An 18,627-nucleotide genomic window follows, 5' to 3' on the forward strand; every position below is an offset into this window, starting at 1 on the left:
ATATTTACAGATTTTTTTTCCCCTTATGGAAGTATGCAGCAGAATAAATACAGAGAAAAGTGAATTGACATGAGGAGTAAAATGTTTAAAAGGACATGCATTCCTTATTTTTTCTCATAAATTTCTCATATTTATTTATACCTCAACTTGTTCTACAGAATTTGAGGTAGCTTACAATAAAAGCACATAGAATAGTCAAAGAGAGAATAATTAATCAAAGTCAAAATCAAACATAGCCCTTAAAATTTTTTTCTGGCCCCTGTTTTCCATAGTCCTTCATGAGGCTTCTATGGAACATGAAATAAACTAGAAGGAACATTGGGACAGAGTTATACATAGATTCCACAAATTAATGGTGAGGTTTCTTCCTTGGTCACATTAAGTTAGAAATAAAATTTACCGGGGCGCCTGGGTGGCGCAGTCGGTTAAGCGTCCGACTTCAGCCAGGTCACGATCTCGCGGTCCGTGAGTTCGAGCCCCGCGTCAGGCTCTGGGCTGATGGCTCAGAGCCTGGAGCCTGTTTCCGATTCTGTGTCTCCCTCTCTCTCTGCCCCTCCCCCGTTCATGCTCTGTCTCTCTCTGTCCCAAAAATAAAATAAAACGTTGAAAAAAAAAAAAAAATTTAAAAAAAAAAATAAAAAAAAAAGAAATAAAATTTACCGTATCCTCTGGTCTTTTATGTCCATGAATGCTTAAATAGGAAATGGAAATTTAATGGTCAACTTTTAAGTTAGTTGTTTCTTAAAACAAATACACTTTTTAAAGCAATGGATGTTTTTTAAAGGTCAGTTATGTTGAAGTACTGATAAGTACCTCAAGAATCAAATTCCATGCTCGAGTTACGTACTGACTATGATACCAAATGTTAATACACATGCACAATTTTATTAGGTACTCTTTGTATTCACTACAAAAGTAAGTATATCTTTTTATTTTATTTTATTTTAAATTTATATCCAAATTAGTTAGCATATAGTGCAACAATGATTTCAGTAGATTCCTTAATGCCCTTTACCCATTTAGCCCATCCCCCCTCCCACAACCCCTCCAGTAACCCTCTGTTTGTTCTCCATATTTAAGAGTCTCTTATGTTTTGTCCCCATCCCTGTTTTTATATTATTTTTGTTTCCCTTCCCTTATGTTCATCTGTGTTGTCTCTTAAAGTCTTCATATGAGTGAAGTGATACGATACTTCTTTCTCTGACTAATTTCACTTAGAATAATACCCTCCAGTTCCATTCATGTAGTTGCAAATGGCAAGATTTCATTCTTTTTGATTGCCGAGTAATACTCCATTGTATATATATACCACGTCTTCTTTATCCATTCATCCATCGATGGACATTTGGGCTCTTTCCATACTTTGGCTATTGTTGATAATGCTGCTATAAACAATGGGGTGCATGTGTCCCTTCGAAACAGCACACCTGTATCCCTTGGATAAATACCTAGTAGTGCAATTGCTGGGTCGTAGGGTAGTTTTATTTTTAGTTTTTTGAGGAACTTTCATACTGTTTTCCAGAGTGGCTGCACCAGTTTGCATTCCCACAAGCAGTGCAAAAGAGATCCTCTTTCTCCACATCCTCACCAACATCTGTTGTTGCCTGAGTTGATAATGTTAGCCATCCTGACAGGTGTGAGGTGGTATCTCATTTGTGGTTTTGATTTGTGTTTCCCTGATGATGAGTGATGTTGAGCATCTTTTCATGTGTCGGTTGGCCAATCTGGATGTCTTCTTGCAGAAGTGTCCATTCATGTCTTTTGCCCATTTCTTCACTGGATTATTTGTTTTTGGGTGTTGAGTTTGATAAGTTCTTTATAGATTTTGGAAGTATATCTTTGTTTTAAGTGCATGTAAAATCCTTTATATTCTTTTGAGTCATTTTATTTAACACCTATGAAAAAGTAAAAGTGAAAGGTGTTATTATTCAAAGCTACACAGATTTTCCCAAATTTTGTAACACTGTTAAATGTGACCCTTATGTTCATTTGTTTACCACTGTATGCATGTGTTTTGGATTTTATTTTTTAACTAATAGACTGTTTTTTGGAGTAGTTTTACATCTGTAGAAAAAAATGAGTGAAAAGTACAGAGAATTTCCATATTCCTCTTTATCACCTACCCCCCAGTTTTCCCTATTATTAACATTTTGCATTAGTGTGTGGTACATTTGTAACAATTCATAAGTGAATATTAATACGTTGTTATTAACTAAAGCCCATAGTTTTCATTAGGGTTCACTCTTACTGTTGTACATTCTCTGGGTTTTGACAGATGTATAATGACATGTATCCATATTACAGGATCATGCAGAAATAGTTTCACTGCCCTAAAAATCATCTGTGCTCTGCCTACTCATCCCTATTTCCCTTCCCCTGAGTTCCTGTCACCCATGTCTTTCTACTGTCTTCACAGTATTGTCTTTTTCAGAATGCCTCGTAGTTAGAATCATGAAGTATTTCAGTGTCTTAGTGATGTGAGTCTAAGACTTCTCCAAGTCTTTTCATCACTAACACTTGATTGTCTGGATGTACCAGTTTGTTTATCCAATCAGTCATTGAAGGACATCTTGATTGCTTTCAACTTGTGGCATTTGTAAATAAAGTTGCTGTAAATGTCCCTGTGAAGATTTTTGGGTGGATGTGTTTAACCCATGAGGTTGGTTGCTGGATCATATGGTAAGAGTATGTTTAGATTGGTAACAAAACTACCCACTGCCAAACTGCTTTCCAAAGTGGCTGTGCTCTCCACCAGCAGTGAATGAGAGTTCATGTTGCTTCACATCCTTACCAGCATTTGGTGTTGTCCATGTTGGATTTCAGCCATTTAAATATATGTGTAGTGGTGTCGCATTGCTTTAATTTGCAATTCCCTAATAACATACAATGTGGATCATCTTTTCATATGCTTACTTGCCATCTGGGTCTTCTTTGGTGTGGTGTCTGTTTGGGCTGTTTATTTTCTTATTGTTTAGTCTTAAGCATTCTTGGTATTATTTGAGGAAAAAGTCCTTTAAAAGATGTATCTTTTGCAAATATTTTCTCTGGTTGTGTGGCTTGTCTTCTCATTCTCTTGGCAGTGTCTTTCACAGAATAGAAGCTTTTAATTTTAATTAAGTACAGCTTACTGATTTTTTTCTTTCATGGATCATGCTTTTGTGTTGTACCTAAAGAGTCTTCACTATATCCAAGATCATCTAAATTTTCTTCTGCGTTTCTCCTATCTTCTAGGAGTTTTATAGTTTTGCATTTTACATTTAAGTCTGTGATTCATTTTTATTTAATTTTTGTGAAAGGTAAGGTCTGTGTCTAGATTGTTTTCTTTTACATTAGATGTCTGATCCATCACCATTTGTTGAAAAGACTATCCTTTGTCCATTCAGTTACTTTTGTTTTTCTTTTTTTTTTTTTTTTTTATTTTTTTAAATTTTTTTTTTTTTTCAACATTTATTTATTTTTGGGACGGAGAGAGACAGAGCATGAACAGGGGAGGGGCAGAGAGAGAGGGAGACACAGAATCGGAAACAGGCTCCAGGCTCTGAGCCATCAGCCCAGAGCCTGACGCGGGGCTCGAACTCACGGACCGCGAGATCGTGACCTGGCTGAAGTCGGACGCTTAACCGACTGCGCCACCCAGGCGCCCCTACTTTTGTTTTTCTGTCAAAGATGGGTTGACTATATTTGTGTAGGTCTACTTCTGTACTCTCTTTTCTGTTCCATTGATATATTTGTCCTGCTTTTCGGCTAGTAGCACATGGCTAAGTATTGTAGCTTTATTTTAAGTCATAAAATCAGGTATTGTCAGTCCTCCATCTTTTTTCTTCTCCTTCAGTATTGTGTTGGCTATTCTGGATCTTTCTTGTCTCCATATAAACCTTAAAATCACTTTGTTGATATCTACAAAATAACTTGCTGGTAGTTTAATGGAGATTGTGTTGAATCTATAGGTCACATTGAGAAGAGCATGGAATATCTCTCCATTTATTTAGTTCCTTGATTTCTTTAATCAGATTAAAGATTCCTCATATAGATCTTGTATGTAGTTTGTTAGATTTATAGATATTTCATTTCCTTATTTTTAGTACTAATGAAAGTAGTATTTTTGCTTTAATTTCAGATTTCAATTGTTCATTGCTAGTTTATCAGAAAGCATTTGGCTTGTGTGTATTAACCTTGTATCCTGCAACCTTTGTATAATCACTTACTAGTTTCTAGAGTTTTTGTTGTTTTTTCTTTGGGATTTTCTACATAGATAAGCATGTTATCTGTAAACAAAGATGGACTTATTTTTTTCCTTCCCAGTCTTTAAATTCCTTCTCTTTCCTTTTCTTTTTTAATTGTATTAGCTAGACCTCCATTATCATGTTGAAAGAGTGCAAGAGGGGACATCCTTACCTTTTTCCTACTATAGCCATTGACTTTTGTGTATTAACCTTGTATCCTGCAACTGTGCTATAGTTGCTTATTAGTTCCAGAAATTTTTTGTTGTTTTTTGAAATTTTCTACATTGACAATTGTGTCATCTGCAAATGAAGAGTTTTTTTTTTTTCTTTATTCCAATCTGTGTACCTTTGATTTCCTTCTCTTATTTATTACATTAGCTAGGGTTTCCAGTACAGTGTTAAATAGAAAGTTGAAAGGGAGTATCCTTGCCTCGTTCCTGATTTTAGCTGGAAAGCATCTAGTTTCTCATTATTTGCATTGGGTTTTTTTTGGTTTTTTGTTTTTTTTTTTTTTGGTTTTTTTTTTTTTTTTTTTTTTTTGAGAGAGACAGGTAGACAGAGTGTGAGCTGGGGAGGGGCAGAGAGAGAGGGAGAAAGAATCCGGACCAGGCTCCGGGCTCTGAGCTGTCAGCACAGAGCCTGACCCAGGGCTCGAACCCACAAACCGCAAAATCATGACCTGAGCCAAAGTTGGACACTCAACAAACTGAGCCACCCAGGCACCCCAGTTGCATTCTGTTTTCTGAAAGAGATTGTAGAAAATTGTTTTAATTTCTGACTTAAATAGTTGATGGAATTCATTAGTGAACCAACCTAGATCTTATGCTTTCTGTTTGGGAAGATTATTCATTATTGATAAAATTCTGTAATCAATTCTATTGATCTTTTTGAAGAGCCAGCTTTTGGTTCCAGTGATTGTCTCTGTTGATTTCTTGTTTATAATTTCATTGATTTCTGCTCTAATTTTTATTATTTCTTTTCTTCTGTTTGCTTAAATTTGTTTTTTCTTTTTCTGGGTATATATTTGAAGAGTTCAACACACTGTTGGTATAAATTAAAACTAAATGCTTCTGAGAGTCATAGTAAAATAAGACTTAATATAGTTTACAAGTGCCCTGTAAATATTTTTTCTAGAAATATTAATCAATTTTTAGATTTCATTATGTTGCTAATATTTTTGTTTTTAATACTTTTCATATAAACATGTAAAATCACTTCATGTACATTTAAAATTTTTTATTACATAGATCACTTTAGTCAGAATTTATTTTTAGGAGTCAGTATACAATATAATTTGTAGATTAAAGTTGCATGTGTATTCTAAAACAGATTTAAAGTAGCTTTCACAAATAGCACATAAAACAAAAATAATGAAATAAAAACTCAGTAGTTATAATGATAATTCTCAAATTTGGCTTTGAATTTTCAGGCAACCAAGGTAAAAAAAAGAGAGAGATGTAATTAAGTTAAAAAAACAACAACAACAAAAACCTTCTTACCAGAAAGGAGAATTTGTTTTTTATTCTTTTTTCCTTTTAATTTTTATTTATTTATTTATTTTAAGTACACTTGACTCCCAGTGTGGGGCTTAAACTCACCCAGAAATCAAGAGACACATGCTCTACTGACTGAGCCAGCCAGGCACCCTTTTTTATTCTAAGCAAAGTGTTGCTTAGCATCATATTACAAAATACATTGTTCATATTGGGCATTATCTGGAATAAATTGAGTGATACAATGATATTTTTACACTCACATTTTCTGTAGCAACTTTAATAAAAGTCAAAGGTGTAATACTAATATATAATTCAGTGAGGGTGTTTTGTGAGTTTCCAATGTAGTAATGTCTAAGTTTATAGTGTCTAGAGTGGAAAGATTGCATATTCTTTAAATATTATGTTACTACTTTATTTAGTTGGTCTTTTGGTAGGAATTAGCAGAGAGGTTGAAGTTACATATTCTGATTTGGGCCTAAAATGCTAGAAATTCATTGTGCTTGGTTGAGAGAAAAATGCATCTATTTAGAAATAAGATAATCAAGTATTAAAATTGATAGGCTGTTGTAAAAAATTGAAGATCCTAACCAGATTCCTCACCCTGACGGTGCAGTGTCCATCACTGCATAGAAATGAGGTAGAGGTATAAGGATGAATTTTATTCAAGATTTCTAATTCACTCTGTCATATGAACAAGTACTCTAGAGTAAATATATTCATCTACCTTTGTTGTAGAACACCTTCAAATACAATTTAATGTATCATCTGGTTTTTGCACCACATAATTTCTTAACGATGGCAGACCCATTCAAACCCACCAGTATAAAATGCAACAGAATACACACCTAGATAATGGAAAATACGTTAACTTGCTATTTTGTTGTATTATAAAAAGCACTTGAGATTTGGAGAATTCCAGTTGTCTTTCCGGGAGGGCACAAGGCACACAGTAATAAGTAAATAGTAACAAGGAGTTCATATTCTAGTAACCTACACCAACTGCAGACTATTATAATACAGTGTTCAAGTGCTGCCACCTGGAGGATGGGATATGTAAATACAGCACTAAAAAAATGATACGGGGGGCGCCTGGGTGGCGCAGTCGGTTAAGCGTCCGACTTCAGCCAGGTCACGATCTCGCGGTCCATGAGTTCGAGCCCCGCATCAGGCTCTGGGCTGATGGCTCGGAGCCTGGAGCCTGTTTCCGAGTCTGTGTCTCTCTCTCTCTCTGCCCCTCCCCCGTTCATGCTCTGTCTCTCTCTGTCCCAAAAATAAATAAAAACGTTGAAAAAAAAATTTAAAAAAAAAAATGATACGGATTAAACATGGGGAAAAAAGAACAGGAAAGGAAAGGCTAGGGTGTAGATGGTCTTCAACTTAGGTATAGGTTATATCCTAAAAATATGGTTCTAAGTTTATTTTAGCTTAGGCTATGCTTTACTATAAGTAAAATGTGATGCACAGACCCCTGTCCTACAAACCATATTTAATTCATTATGTAAAATGTTGCTAATACTGTCTTTGAACAGAGAAGAGTTTATCATCCCATCTCTCTCCTGTGAGAAGTAGGAGAGGAATATTGAGATTCTTAATAGTAAAGGAAGTATAACTCTAATCCTTTTTGCCTTTACTTTCACTGCTGACTTGTGCTAGGTTATAGAATTAGGGCTTGGAAAAGAGGCAAGGTCAAGAAATACCACTCTATGTCATCAACCAGTCGTAGACTGAGGTGAGAAATGAGAATTGTAACTAGCAGTGAGTAGGGAGTACCAGAATGGTGGTGTTTGTAGCTGGAATGTAAAGAATGGTTAAGAGAAGGAAAAATCCCCTGCAGTTGTAGGAAAGAAAAAGAAATTCATTTCATGCCCTGTATAGGTCATCTGACAAATGTGCTTCGGTAATAGATTTTCAAAAGAGAAAGTAAGAATACCACTTGTTCATCTCAGATGACTCTTAAGAGTTCTCCATTATTGTGAGTGAAGGGACAAGCTATTTTTTTAAAGGGTTCCCTTTTGTCCTTTTCAAACCTGGTGGGCTTTTGCAGTCAAAAAAAAGTTGTGTGTGGGGGTTATGCTAATTTAATATAAATGTTGAGGTAGTGTACTGAAACATGAAAAACATCAGCCTGATTTTCCAATGGTAACTCTGAAATTGGGAGAAAAACACTAGAATTTTTTAAAAATCACATTCCTCCCTTAGCCCTTTTAAAGAGATTTTTAAGAAATTCATGGCTTTCAGAGTGTATATTCACTGGATATAAGTTGTATTCCATGCATAGTCCTCTGGGTCTCTATAATAATCCTTTTACTGTTTATTCTTGATATTTATTGAAGTTACCAAAAATCTGTTTATTATCTTGACCTTGTTATTTTGTTTTATATTTTTAATTTGTTTATTTTTTATGTGATTATTGTTATCCAAATTGTATTCTCCTTTGAACTCCTATTGTATAAGAATAATTAATCTTTGGGATTACAGAAGTTGTTTCTCTTAGTATTTCCTTTACTTCAAGAAATTGAGAAAGAACTTCTATATATTATCTATCCAGCCAAAATAACCTTTTGCCACATATAAATTACATGTATTACCAAAAAAAAACCCCAAATATGTACTAATTGACAAATATACTTTCTTTCATAAAGCATAAACAAAAGAAGCAATAAATTGTACTTGAGGAAAATATAATTTTCCCTACTCTTTATCTGTGGTGTACATTGGAGTCTGACCTGGATTTGAATCTCAACTCTCTACTACTTCTACTCTGGTAACCTTGAATAAATATATGTTTCTGTGTGTCTGTTTCCTCATCTTTAAAATGGGACTAATAATTCTTAGTTCATAGTGTTACTTGGAGAATTAAATGAGATTAAGTTAGTAGTTTTCAAACACTGTTCTCTGGTACCCTAGATCACTATAGAGACATTTAATGGGTCGCTTGTATCTATTTTATGTTTAGGGTTCTGCAGAAGATTTGATTTGAGAAAGAGGGTCCTGAGGTTCTCTGTTTAAAAACATTTGAAAGCCATAGCTGTAAGTAAAGTGCCTTGCACAAATAGATCCTGAACATATACTAGTTCTGATATTCAGGCTAGAAAATCTCCACTCGACTCTTTTCTCTCCTTCATGGGAATCAGTATATTGAAATGCTAAGTTAATTTTCTTTAATGCTTTATCGAGGTATAGTTCACATAGCATACAGTTAGTTAACCTATCTAAAGTGTACAGTTCAATGGTTTTTATAGTGTTGTCACAGAGTTGTGCATTCACAACCAAAATGTACTTTTATAACATTTTCATTGCCTCCAAAAGAAACTCCCTACCCACTAGCAATTAAACTAACTTACTTTTAGATTCTGTTTGCATTGCTTGTTAGAAATTTAAGTGTAAGTTAATACATGAAGACTTAGCAAAATAAATCTAATGTCTGTAGCTACAAAAATCAGTGAACCATGTTTCTTTTCTTCATTCATTTGCAGGTACAGACATTATACTCCATTATGGCATTGAACCTACTTAATTTTATATATTAAATCACTAAAGACTTGGTTCTTTACATTTTTCACTCCTAGAAGTTCATCCGTCTACTTTTGTGTCTTCTAAAGATGACTACTTGTTCTGTGTATGTCCTGCTTTTAGTTGAGGAATTCAACAAAGACCTTGTCAAGTACTTGTTATGAGCCAGGTGCTATGTTAAATTCCCAGGGCTAAACGATTAATTAAACACAGTCTAGGGAATTTACCGTTTTAGAAGGGTAGCATGTAAACAAAGGAGAGTAATATAGTATGAAGATTGTTATTATGGAGAGGTATGTAAAATGCTGATGGTACACATTTAAGGGGGTAATAAATTCCTCCAAGCAAAAAGGAGATTGATGGGCAACAAGGGGGAACAAATAGAGATTGAAGAGAGTTGCAAAGAAGCTGGTCCCTGAAGAATGAGTAGAATTCACTGCACAGGTAATAGAAGAGGAATGTATTCTTAAAAACTAAGAGAATAACCCAAGCCTATGCCTAGAGGACTACAGGTGTACACAATGTTTAATCAGAAGTCATTGAGGTGTTTGATGTGACTAAGTGAAAAGTGGTGGGTGAAACAGAAAAGGTTGGCTAGAGCAGATCATGAGGGCCTGAAAGTCAGCTTAACACCTTATTTTATATCCTTCCCCCCCCACCCCCTTTCCAGTCTTCACTCTAGAGATGATTAGCCTTTACCAGTCTCATATTCAGTTCACATTAACATAGTTCCTACTACCATCATTTTAGTTCCCCCTGGAGTTATCTTTGACTTTTTTCACTACTTTGATTCCCATATCCATTCACATGTTAATTATTAAATGTGTCTCTTCCTTTCTGTTCCCACAGCCAGTACCATGGTCTCTTTCCTAGGATCTCTTTTCCATTTCTTTTGTCCTTTTTCAAAATTAAAATTTTCCATTGCTAAGACTTCACCTCTTAATCTGTAGTATTCAAAGTAGCATTATACAGTAGTGAAAATAGTTCCTATATCAGGGAATCTGAAGAATATGAAGGACCCAAGGGTTTATAAAAAGGAAGACCCTTATAGGGTTTATTATACTCTTCCAAGAGTTGACTGGCAAGAGAATTCTCTGTGTACTGATGTAGAATATATTGTTGAGTTAAAGCAAGGAACAGAAGAGTATAGTATATTCCTTTTGTGTCAGAAAGCCGACAGGTATTAGGATATAGACCCTGTTTGCTTACATTTTGCATAAAGGAACTGGACAACTGTAGAAGAAATAGTTGAAGTAAGTATCCATAGGAGTAGGGGTAGAAGAGAACAAGGGTGAGGACTGGTCTCAAAATACCTTTTTATGTTGTATTGATTTTTAAACTGAGTATTTCAGCTATTTAAAACTGGCCTTGTGTGCCACTGTGGGAGAATGGGATTGAGGGACTCTGATTTTCTGTTGCTTTATATATGAAACTCCTTAGAATGAAACTATCATTCAGACTTCTCCACTCTGACTATGCATGGTGCAGTTCCTTTCACTGAAATGAACTCTATTCCTGTCCCCAGTCACTTTGAAATCTCAAGTCAAAATTCATCACTTTCTTCTCTACAATGGGTTAACTGTTTATTTCGTTCTATCATCTTAGCTCAGTATATTTATGTTCTGTGTTTATATTTTGGTTCTTCATTGGTATCTCTGAGTATTCTAATTTATTTCATGAATGGTTTCTACTCTCGTTTAAATTGTTAACACTTTCAATAGAAATCATGTTCTTTTCTCTTTTGTGTTATTGAAGCATAATTTAGTAGATACTTGATAATGATAATTTGTATTTACTTTGGAGAATCCTAATATTTTAACTTCATTTGGATAGTTTTAATAAACAAATTTTAAATTGGAAAAGGGATCATATAGGAGAGCTAAGTTTGACTACTTTTCCATTACCTAAAACTTCAAAGTATTAAGTAGGAAAATTAATGAGGAAGTTAGCTTTGTTTAAAAACCACTAAAAATAATTAGGGTAATTTTCTGTCCAGTTTAAGTTGAAGATGTGTGGATTTGTGCACTAAAAAAGTAAACATAACATGACCACCTGACATTAGTTTGCATGGAATACAATTATTTATTTATATGCTAATTGCTAATAAATACAGTAATTGAGATTGGTGTGATTTTTATCTTTGCTAATATATGACATGCAGAATTAATTCTGAGTTTATAAGTCAGATATGGTAAAATAGTCAATCTGTAATTTTTTAAACTAAGTGTATGATCAAAAGTAAGAAACTTGAAAGTAAATTCTATTAGTAAATGAACACTTATTTTTAAAAATTGATCATAGAAAATAGAAACTTGTAAGCTGAGAGGCCCTTAGTATGTCTTTATTACTTCATATAGTCTAATCTAATATTTATTTTGAAACAGGCAAGAAAACTAGATGTATATTTTGAATATGAAGAAAAAATAATGAGCAAAACTACTCTGGATAAATCTCTTCTAGATATAATATCAGACCCTGATGGTATGTACCATAAATTTGAGGTTAATGTTAAGTTTCAGAGCTGTTGAATCCAGCATGTTCAGTTTAAGTAAAATCTGAATAGAATTATTATTTTTCCAATCCATGCCAATAATGAGATAATTAAATGAGCTAGTTTCTGTTGAGAAGTTCGTAGCATAGCAATTCCTGAAGTGGAAAAATGATTTGCATTTTATTTCACTGAACTTCTCTTTGATGGTATTGAAGAACTTGTTGCATTCATTTATTTAAAGTGATATATCTGGGGAAAAAAAATAAAGTGATATAGCTGAAGTTCAAATTCTGCTGGTTTTAGGAAGACTTGGAAGTATAACATTCAAAGCAGGTGTCTCTAAATGATACACTTCTCATTACTTTAGTTTAACCCTAAAGCATTTCCCAAAAGGATATATCTAAAACTGAATTCTGTTTTAAATATTTAGGGACTTTACTTTTAAAGAAACTCCTTAATCAGTCCCTTTCATATTTACGTTTAACTAAATATTTGTATGTTAGATTTTCTTAAAACAAGATATGACTCTTTGTACTTAGAAAATGTTATAATTTTTACTTTCAGTTATAATGATCATGGGGATCTACATAGGTTTTAGCCTCCAAAACTATCCAAACTTTAGAGACTTGTTGATCATTTCAGAATAGTTTTCAATTCAAATCTCAGTAAACTGCTTTTCCAAAATGAATAAAAAGTATATAAGCTATTCAGCTTATATTTTGCATACAAGTCACTTAGCTGAATGATGATGGTTTCTGAGTTAGACTTTGATATGACTTTTAGACTTTATTCCAAACTGAAAAGTAATAAATTCCAAATTGTTTGTAATTAAAGATTCTTTTCACAGAAACTTCTCTAAGAAGCTTTAGGTTATTGCTCACACTTTTAAGAAGCTGGATTTGTAGTGAGAACATACTATTTTGGAGTTATTTGCACTTTACAATGAAAAAATGCAAAATATATAAGCCCATCATTTCAGAGCTATTCCTTATTATTTATAATAAGTTTTGACTAAAGTTGAAGCAAATGAATGTGTTAATAAAAAACTATCAGAACCTTTCTCTATTTTTTCCCCTTACTTTCTCAGTTTAGTTTTAAAGACATTAACTACAAGAGAACAAGGTAGGCATTCATGCAAAGTGGAAGTCTGGTGCCATTTTAGCCCAAAACAAGATGTTGCAACCTGAGCAGGATGAGAAAGGCATCCACATGTGGGACAGAGGGAAGCATCAAAATCCCAGTGGATTGAGCAGAGAAGCCACATGTGAAAGCATGGGCTGTAAGAGCTGTAACAGATTGAGGAGGGTGACTGTACACAGTAGCAACCCAGCATCAGTCCAAGTGTGGTGAGAAGTGTGGCCAGGCATGTGAGCAAGTCTATTGTACAGAATCAGAGCCCACATGGAGTGAGAAGACATCCATAAGGCAAGGGGATGGCTGCAGAGATAGGATATTTGTTATATACAGTGCACTGGTTAAAGAAGTGTATATGTCAGGTGCTACAAATGGTGCCAGGTTTCCTCTTGTCAGAGAAGGAAGAGAAAACAAGTAGAGAAAGGGAGAAAACTGTACAAGTAGAGAAGGGGAGAAAACTATAATGAGCTCTATAATGTTGGATTGGAATTGGAAGTATTATAGTCTTGGTGTTTTCACTATATATTTGTCAGACAGAAATAAATATAACATGTGCGTGCACATATATATACATATATATATATATATATATATATGTATATATATGTATATATATGTGTGTGTGTGTGTTCAGTGAACTGAGCAGGGCTGGGAGCAACAATGCCCTAGTGTAAAGACTGTAGCTTATAAATACATTTTCTACTAGGACTCGTTGGAGAAGTAGTTGATGCTGAGGATATTAAAAACAGTAACAGGCATCTACAGGCCCCTAAAACTCAGAGAGAGGGGAGCCTTTCTCTCCTGCTTTAGGAATGGTGGTGCCAAGAGCATACAGCAAGCCTGGTTGCTTTTTTTCTTTGTCCTTTAGCTGCTTAGTCATAGTTGCAGGAAATGCACAATAGAACAGGGTAACTAAAGCCAAAGCTTTCTGACCGAAGCACCAGAAAGGGAAAGCCAAGGGAATTGGAAAGTACCAGGGAGATTGCAGAGACGAAGGAGCTCAGGAAAGCAAGCTCATAAAGTTGTTTATGAATTCCTGGGCTCACTCCTGAGCTGCACATACGTGAATTTGATCCTAAATAGCATTCCTAAGACTAAGAGTTGAAGGGCTATATGATTTCCCAGTTCCACAGTGGCTACTAGATGGTTGGACAGATCCCAGTAGCACTGCAGAAGGTTTTGAAAATAGAAATCGATGATGGAACCACAACCCACAGATAGCTGGTGGGAACTTTGGCCTGAACCCAGCCAGGCTAATTCCCTGCTAAAACAAAAATAGCAGCTTTCTCCTGGGATTTAAACAAGACCCTGAATTTCATAACATAATATTCATTGTCCAAGATACAATATTTATTTGTAAACATCAGAACTTTGGAGAACCCATCATTGATCTTTATTACCATTCTTTGCCATAGTTAGGGAGTAAGGATAATTTGAGAATGGTTATCTGGATTCTAAACCGTATAAAAAACCGATGGTTCATTAGTCACGTTTTGAAAAAATTTTCCTAGTTTTTATTCTATAAGAAAGTATAACACTGCCAAGTTCTTGAGTATTAGGACTTTGAAGTGAGAGTACATATTGTTATTGGTTGGTGGTAAAACTGAGTTACCGGTGACCAGTGCCTCATCACTTTGTACCAAAGCACACCCAGTAACAGGGTGGAGAATAAATGAATTTCTATGTAGTTTGGGGCTCTGGGTAGTAAGAGTAGCAGATCAAACTCAATGTGAGCAAGAAATTTCTTTGATATCTTATGTTTGTCTTAGAATTTCTAGCAAATATATTTTGCATAATACAACAGTGTTTATTTTAATATATAAATGTATTCTTTTCTCAAATCTTATATAGTGATAGAATACCCTCAAGAAAGAGGAGACCTGTATATTTTGTGACCCCACTTTTGAGAAGTATTTCATACTTAGGTTTCATAACCTAACACCTAGAAGGACCATACAGCTGTTTTCCCAGGACAGTCTGATTTTTATATTTATTGTCTTTACATAATTAGTACTGACATCCTTTTTCCATCTCAGAAGTATACTGTTTTAGATGTGTGTGATTATCCTACCTATTCCGTTCTTTCTGAGGGTTTCAATCTAAAAGGTTCATCTCTTGGGGCACCTGGGTGGCTCAGTCAGTTAAGCATCCAACTTCAGCTCAGGTCATGATCTCTCGGTTCACAAGTTCTAGCCCCACGTCAGGCTCTGCGCGACAGCTCAGAGCCTGGATCCTGCCTCAGATTCTGTGTCTCCCTCTCTCTCTGACGCTCCCCATTCATGCTCGCTCTCGCTCTCTCTCTCTCTCTCTGAAAAAAAAATAAACATTAAAAAAATTTTTTAATAAAGGTACATCTCTTATAGACACTTAGGAAGAGAGAATGAAGATACTCCCATATCCCATTCCTTTACTCCCACAACATTTAATCATTTTCCATATCTGTGTGTTACATAGTCATAATTAGAGTGCCTATAACCTTAAATCACTTGAAAGAACCATATTTTATCTTGTCATATTTATATATGCCTTAAATTTTTATATACTTGTGTTGACTATAACACTTAACCAGAATTCTGAAAGTTTTTTTCCCCCCTATGTAGCAGGAACTCCAGAAGATAAAATGAGGCTGTTTCTTATTTATTATATAAGTGCACAGCAAGCACCCTCTGAGGTATGTCCTCTTTGTTTAGTTATTGGATAGAAGGGGAGATATTTGTTTGTTTCAAAAATAGAAGACAGATCACTGTGACCAAATAACTACCTCATTCCTTTCTTTAAAAAAAAAACAATTTGTTAAGGCTGGTTCTATTTACTGCTGAGTTTTATAGCAGTATTTATTGTCACCAAAAGAACTATCCACTCATGAAATGTCTGATCACTTTTAAGTTGTTGGAATATGAATTGAATTCAAGTGCCCAAATTCTTATTTCTGGGAAAATAGCTATTATAAATGAAGTTAACCAAGTTTGCTATGCTTTTTGTAAGTTTGGCCTTATTTCTCATTATGTAATGATCTTAAAAGCTCCATTTCATTAAGCTGTAGCCACTAATGCTTTCCACTGAATTTATCTTTAACCTAAAGTAAAAATGTAATATTTTAAGGTTATATAAAAACTAATGTCAATTATAGAACATAAGGAGTCAATTGGAAGAAAATACCCAAACTTCCAAATTGCTATGTAAATATCGCAATTTAATTAGATTACACTTCAGATTTATGTATGTCATATGATTCATATAAAAAAATGAAATTGAGATTTTTTTTTTAATATTGCAATCAAATAACTTTTATATCAATAAATGCCTCACAATTATTGGGAAATGACATATTTCCCTTTCTAGATTTTTTTTTCCCCTGGAAAAGAGGATTATGGATAATTTTGTTGTTTTCTTTTTCTGTGACGGGCCATCACTTGCTTTAGAAGAAAAAAAAGTTTATAGGTAATTAATTGACTTTGAAGGCAAATGGTAATTTTGGTGTCAGTGTTGTTGCCAGGTTAGAGACCTGCTAACTCTCCTGTTAACTCAGTAAAATTTTACTGGTGAGCAGCAAGTGTTAGAACTTTGGAGATGACACCTAGGATGATACAGTAGTTATAAACGTCTTTCCTTTGCCAATACCATGTATTTTTATAAGTGTGATAGATCATAACTCATTTTTTTGGTCAGAAATCTTGGTGTTAAATCAGTAAGCTAAACCCAATATTTGCTTTAGGCCAATTCTGCTTTGTTCTGGGAATACGTCTTTTATTTTAATTTAGTAAGAAAGTGTAGTTTTCTTTGTTGTTTTTTTTTTAAACATACATTTTAATGGCAATTTACAAGTCCAGATACTTGCTCATTCTAAATTTTTTTTTTTTTAACATTTGTTTTTGAGAGACAGAGCACAAGTGGGGTAGGGGCAGAGAGAGAATGAGACACAGAATCTGAAGCAGGCTCCAGGCTCTGAGCTGTGAGCGCAGAGCCCGACGCGGGGCTCGAACTCGCAGACCCTGAGATCGTGACCTGAGCCAAAGTCGGACGCTTAACCGACGGAGCCACCCAGGCGCCCCTAGTTTTCTTTTTAGAAGCATCTCATACCTGTATCTTAGAGGATTTTTATAGGTATATATACATATATATTTGGCTTATATATAAAAAGGCTTATAGCCTATTTATAATATTTGCTTCAGAATTTATGATTCTGAAACTTAATTCAGAATTCCCTTAATTTGACCACATTATTTTCATTTATTTTTGGTAAGGACTATATTTTCATAAGTTTTAAGAACTTATCATTAAGAGGCTTAAAGCAAATTATGATTACTGATGTCAGCTGATAGCCCCAAAAATGCAAAATAGTGAACATCTCTGGTTGAAGGTGAGCTTTAAATTTCTGACTTGTAAGGGGCACCTGGGTAGCTCAGTCAGTTAAGCATCCGACTTCAGCTCGGGTCATGATCTCATGGCTCCTGAGTTCAAGCCCCGTGTCAGGCTTGGTGGTGACAGCTCAGAGCCTGGAGCCTATTTGCATATTTTGTGTCTCCCTGTGTCTCTGCCCCTCCCCTGCTCATGCTCTGTCTCTCTCCTTCAAAAAAAAAGTAAACATTAAAAAAAATTAAATTTCTGTCTTCTAAAATTTTTATAATGGAATCACTATGATGATAGGCTCCTATAAATTACAGGAATTCAACTGGACTTACTCATCAGGAAACAAAAAGAACAAGAAAGAGAAAACAACAGTTTAAAAAGTGTAAGACACCTGATACTCCATTAATGCATTTGGACCACTAGAGTGTATATGACAGGGGAAAACCTGAATCTGCATTTCCCCTCAGTCAGTGTCATACCCCTTGTGTTTCTGGTTCTGAAATATTCTTGGTCAAGCCAGTTGGTTCATATAGTGATTATCCTGAGGAAAGGCAAGTTCAAAAGTGGAGGAAAAACTGACTGACTCACTGAGGGATGACAAAGTACTGGATAGGTGATTTGGGAGTCTGTCAAAGGTAATTTTCATTAGATGTGATTTTTGTCTCGGGTGTCACTCATATACTCAAAATATGACTCCGTTCTACTTGGGTGCCTGGAATTTAAACTCGTGCCTTTGGTCTGACTTTTTAATGAATAAAATAATAACAAAATGGTCTTCTCTTTCATGAAAGTAAAAATTTTTATATCGTTCTTTGCTTATTTCAGGCTGATTTGGAGCAATACAAAAAAGCATTAACTGATGCAGGATGCAACCTTAATCCTTTACAATATATCAAACAGTGGAAGTAAGTTTTATTTTCTTCTTATATAAAAGAGTACAGTGGAAGTCCCAAGAAGATAAGAATGTTACTAAGAAAATTGAACAGTGCCTTAGTATTTTTTTTTTAATTTGGTGACATAAATATTTCCCTATCTGGCCCTCTCTATCCACAGCTTAAAATTACAAAAAATGGTGATGCCTTTCTTTCCTAGAGAAGTTGATGTTTTCTTCGCTGATTAGATACGAGTGACAAAGACTGAAATGTTTTGGGTCAGCCATCTCAAAAACATCAGAAGAAAATTTTAATTTCACTAGTAGAGAAATGCAGATTAACATAGCACACAGATACAGTAAAGTGCTGTGCTAAGGATACAGAAAGTTAATTGGTGCATTTATATTCTGCTATTAGAAAATATAAATTGTCACCATTTTGCCAGATGGTATAAAAAAATTTTTTTTTAAATCTTTGTGGGGTGCCTAGGTGACTCAGTCGGTTGAGTGCCGACTTTGGCTCAGGTCATCCATCGTCTCACAGTTCAT

The 18,627-nt window shown here is 34.7% G+C and overlaps 1 protein-coding gene across 1 annotated transcript in view; it reads left to right on the forward strand.

Annotated features, from left to right (window-relative positions):
* The window catches only part of SCFD1 (sec1 family domain containing 1), a 117,951-nt gene that overhangs the window by 57,971 nt on the left and 41,353 nt on the right, over positions 1–18,627 (forward strand). Inside the window, exons 15-17 of the mRNA XM_047862056.1 lie at positions 11,617–11,713; positions 15,458–15,528; positions 18,033–18,112. Of these exons, the coding sequence (XP_047718012.1) occupies positions 11,617–11,713; positions 15,458–15,528; positions 18,033–18,112 (248 nt within the window). The remainder of the gene's footprint in view (positions 1–11,616; positions 11,714–15,457; positions 15,529–18,032; positions 18,113–18,627) is intronic.

The sequence above is a fragment of the Prionailurus viverrinus genome, chromosome B3, assembly GCF_022837055.1.
Source record: "Prionailurus viverrinus isolate Anna chromosome B3, UM_Priviv_1.0, whole genome shotgun sequence".
In the NCBI taxonomy this organism is placed as follows: domain Eukaryota; kingdom Metazoa; phylum Chordata; class Mammalia; order Carnivora; family Felidae; genus Prionailurus; species Prionailurus viverrinus.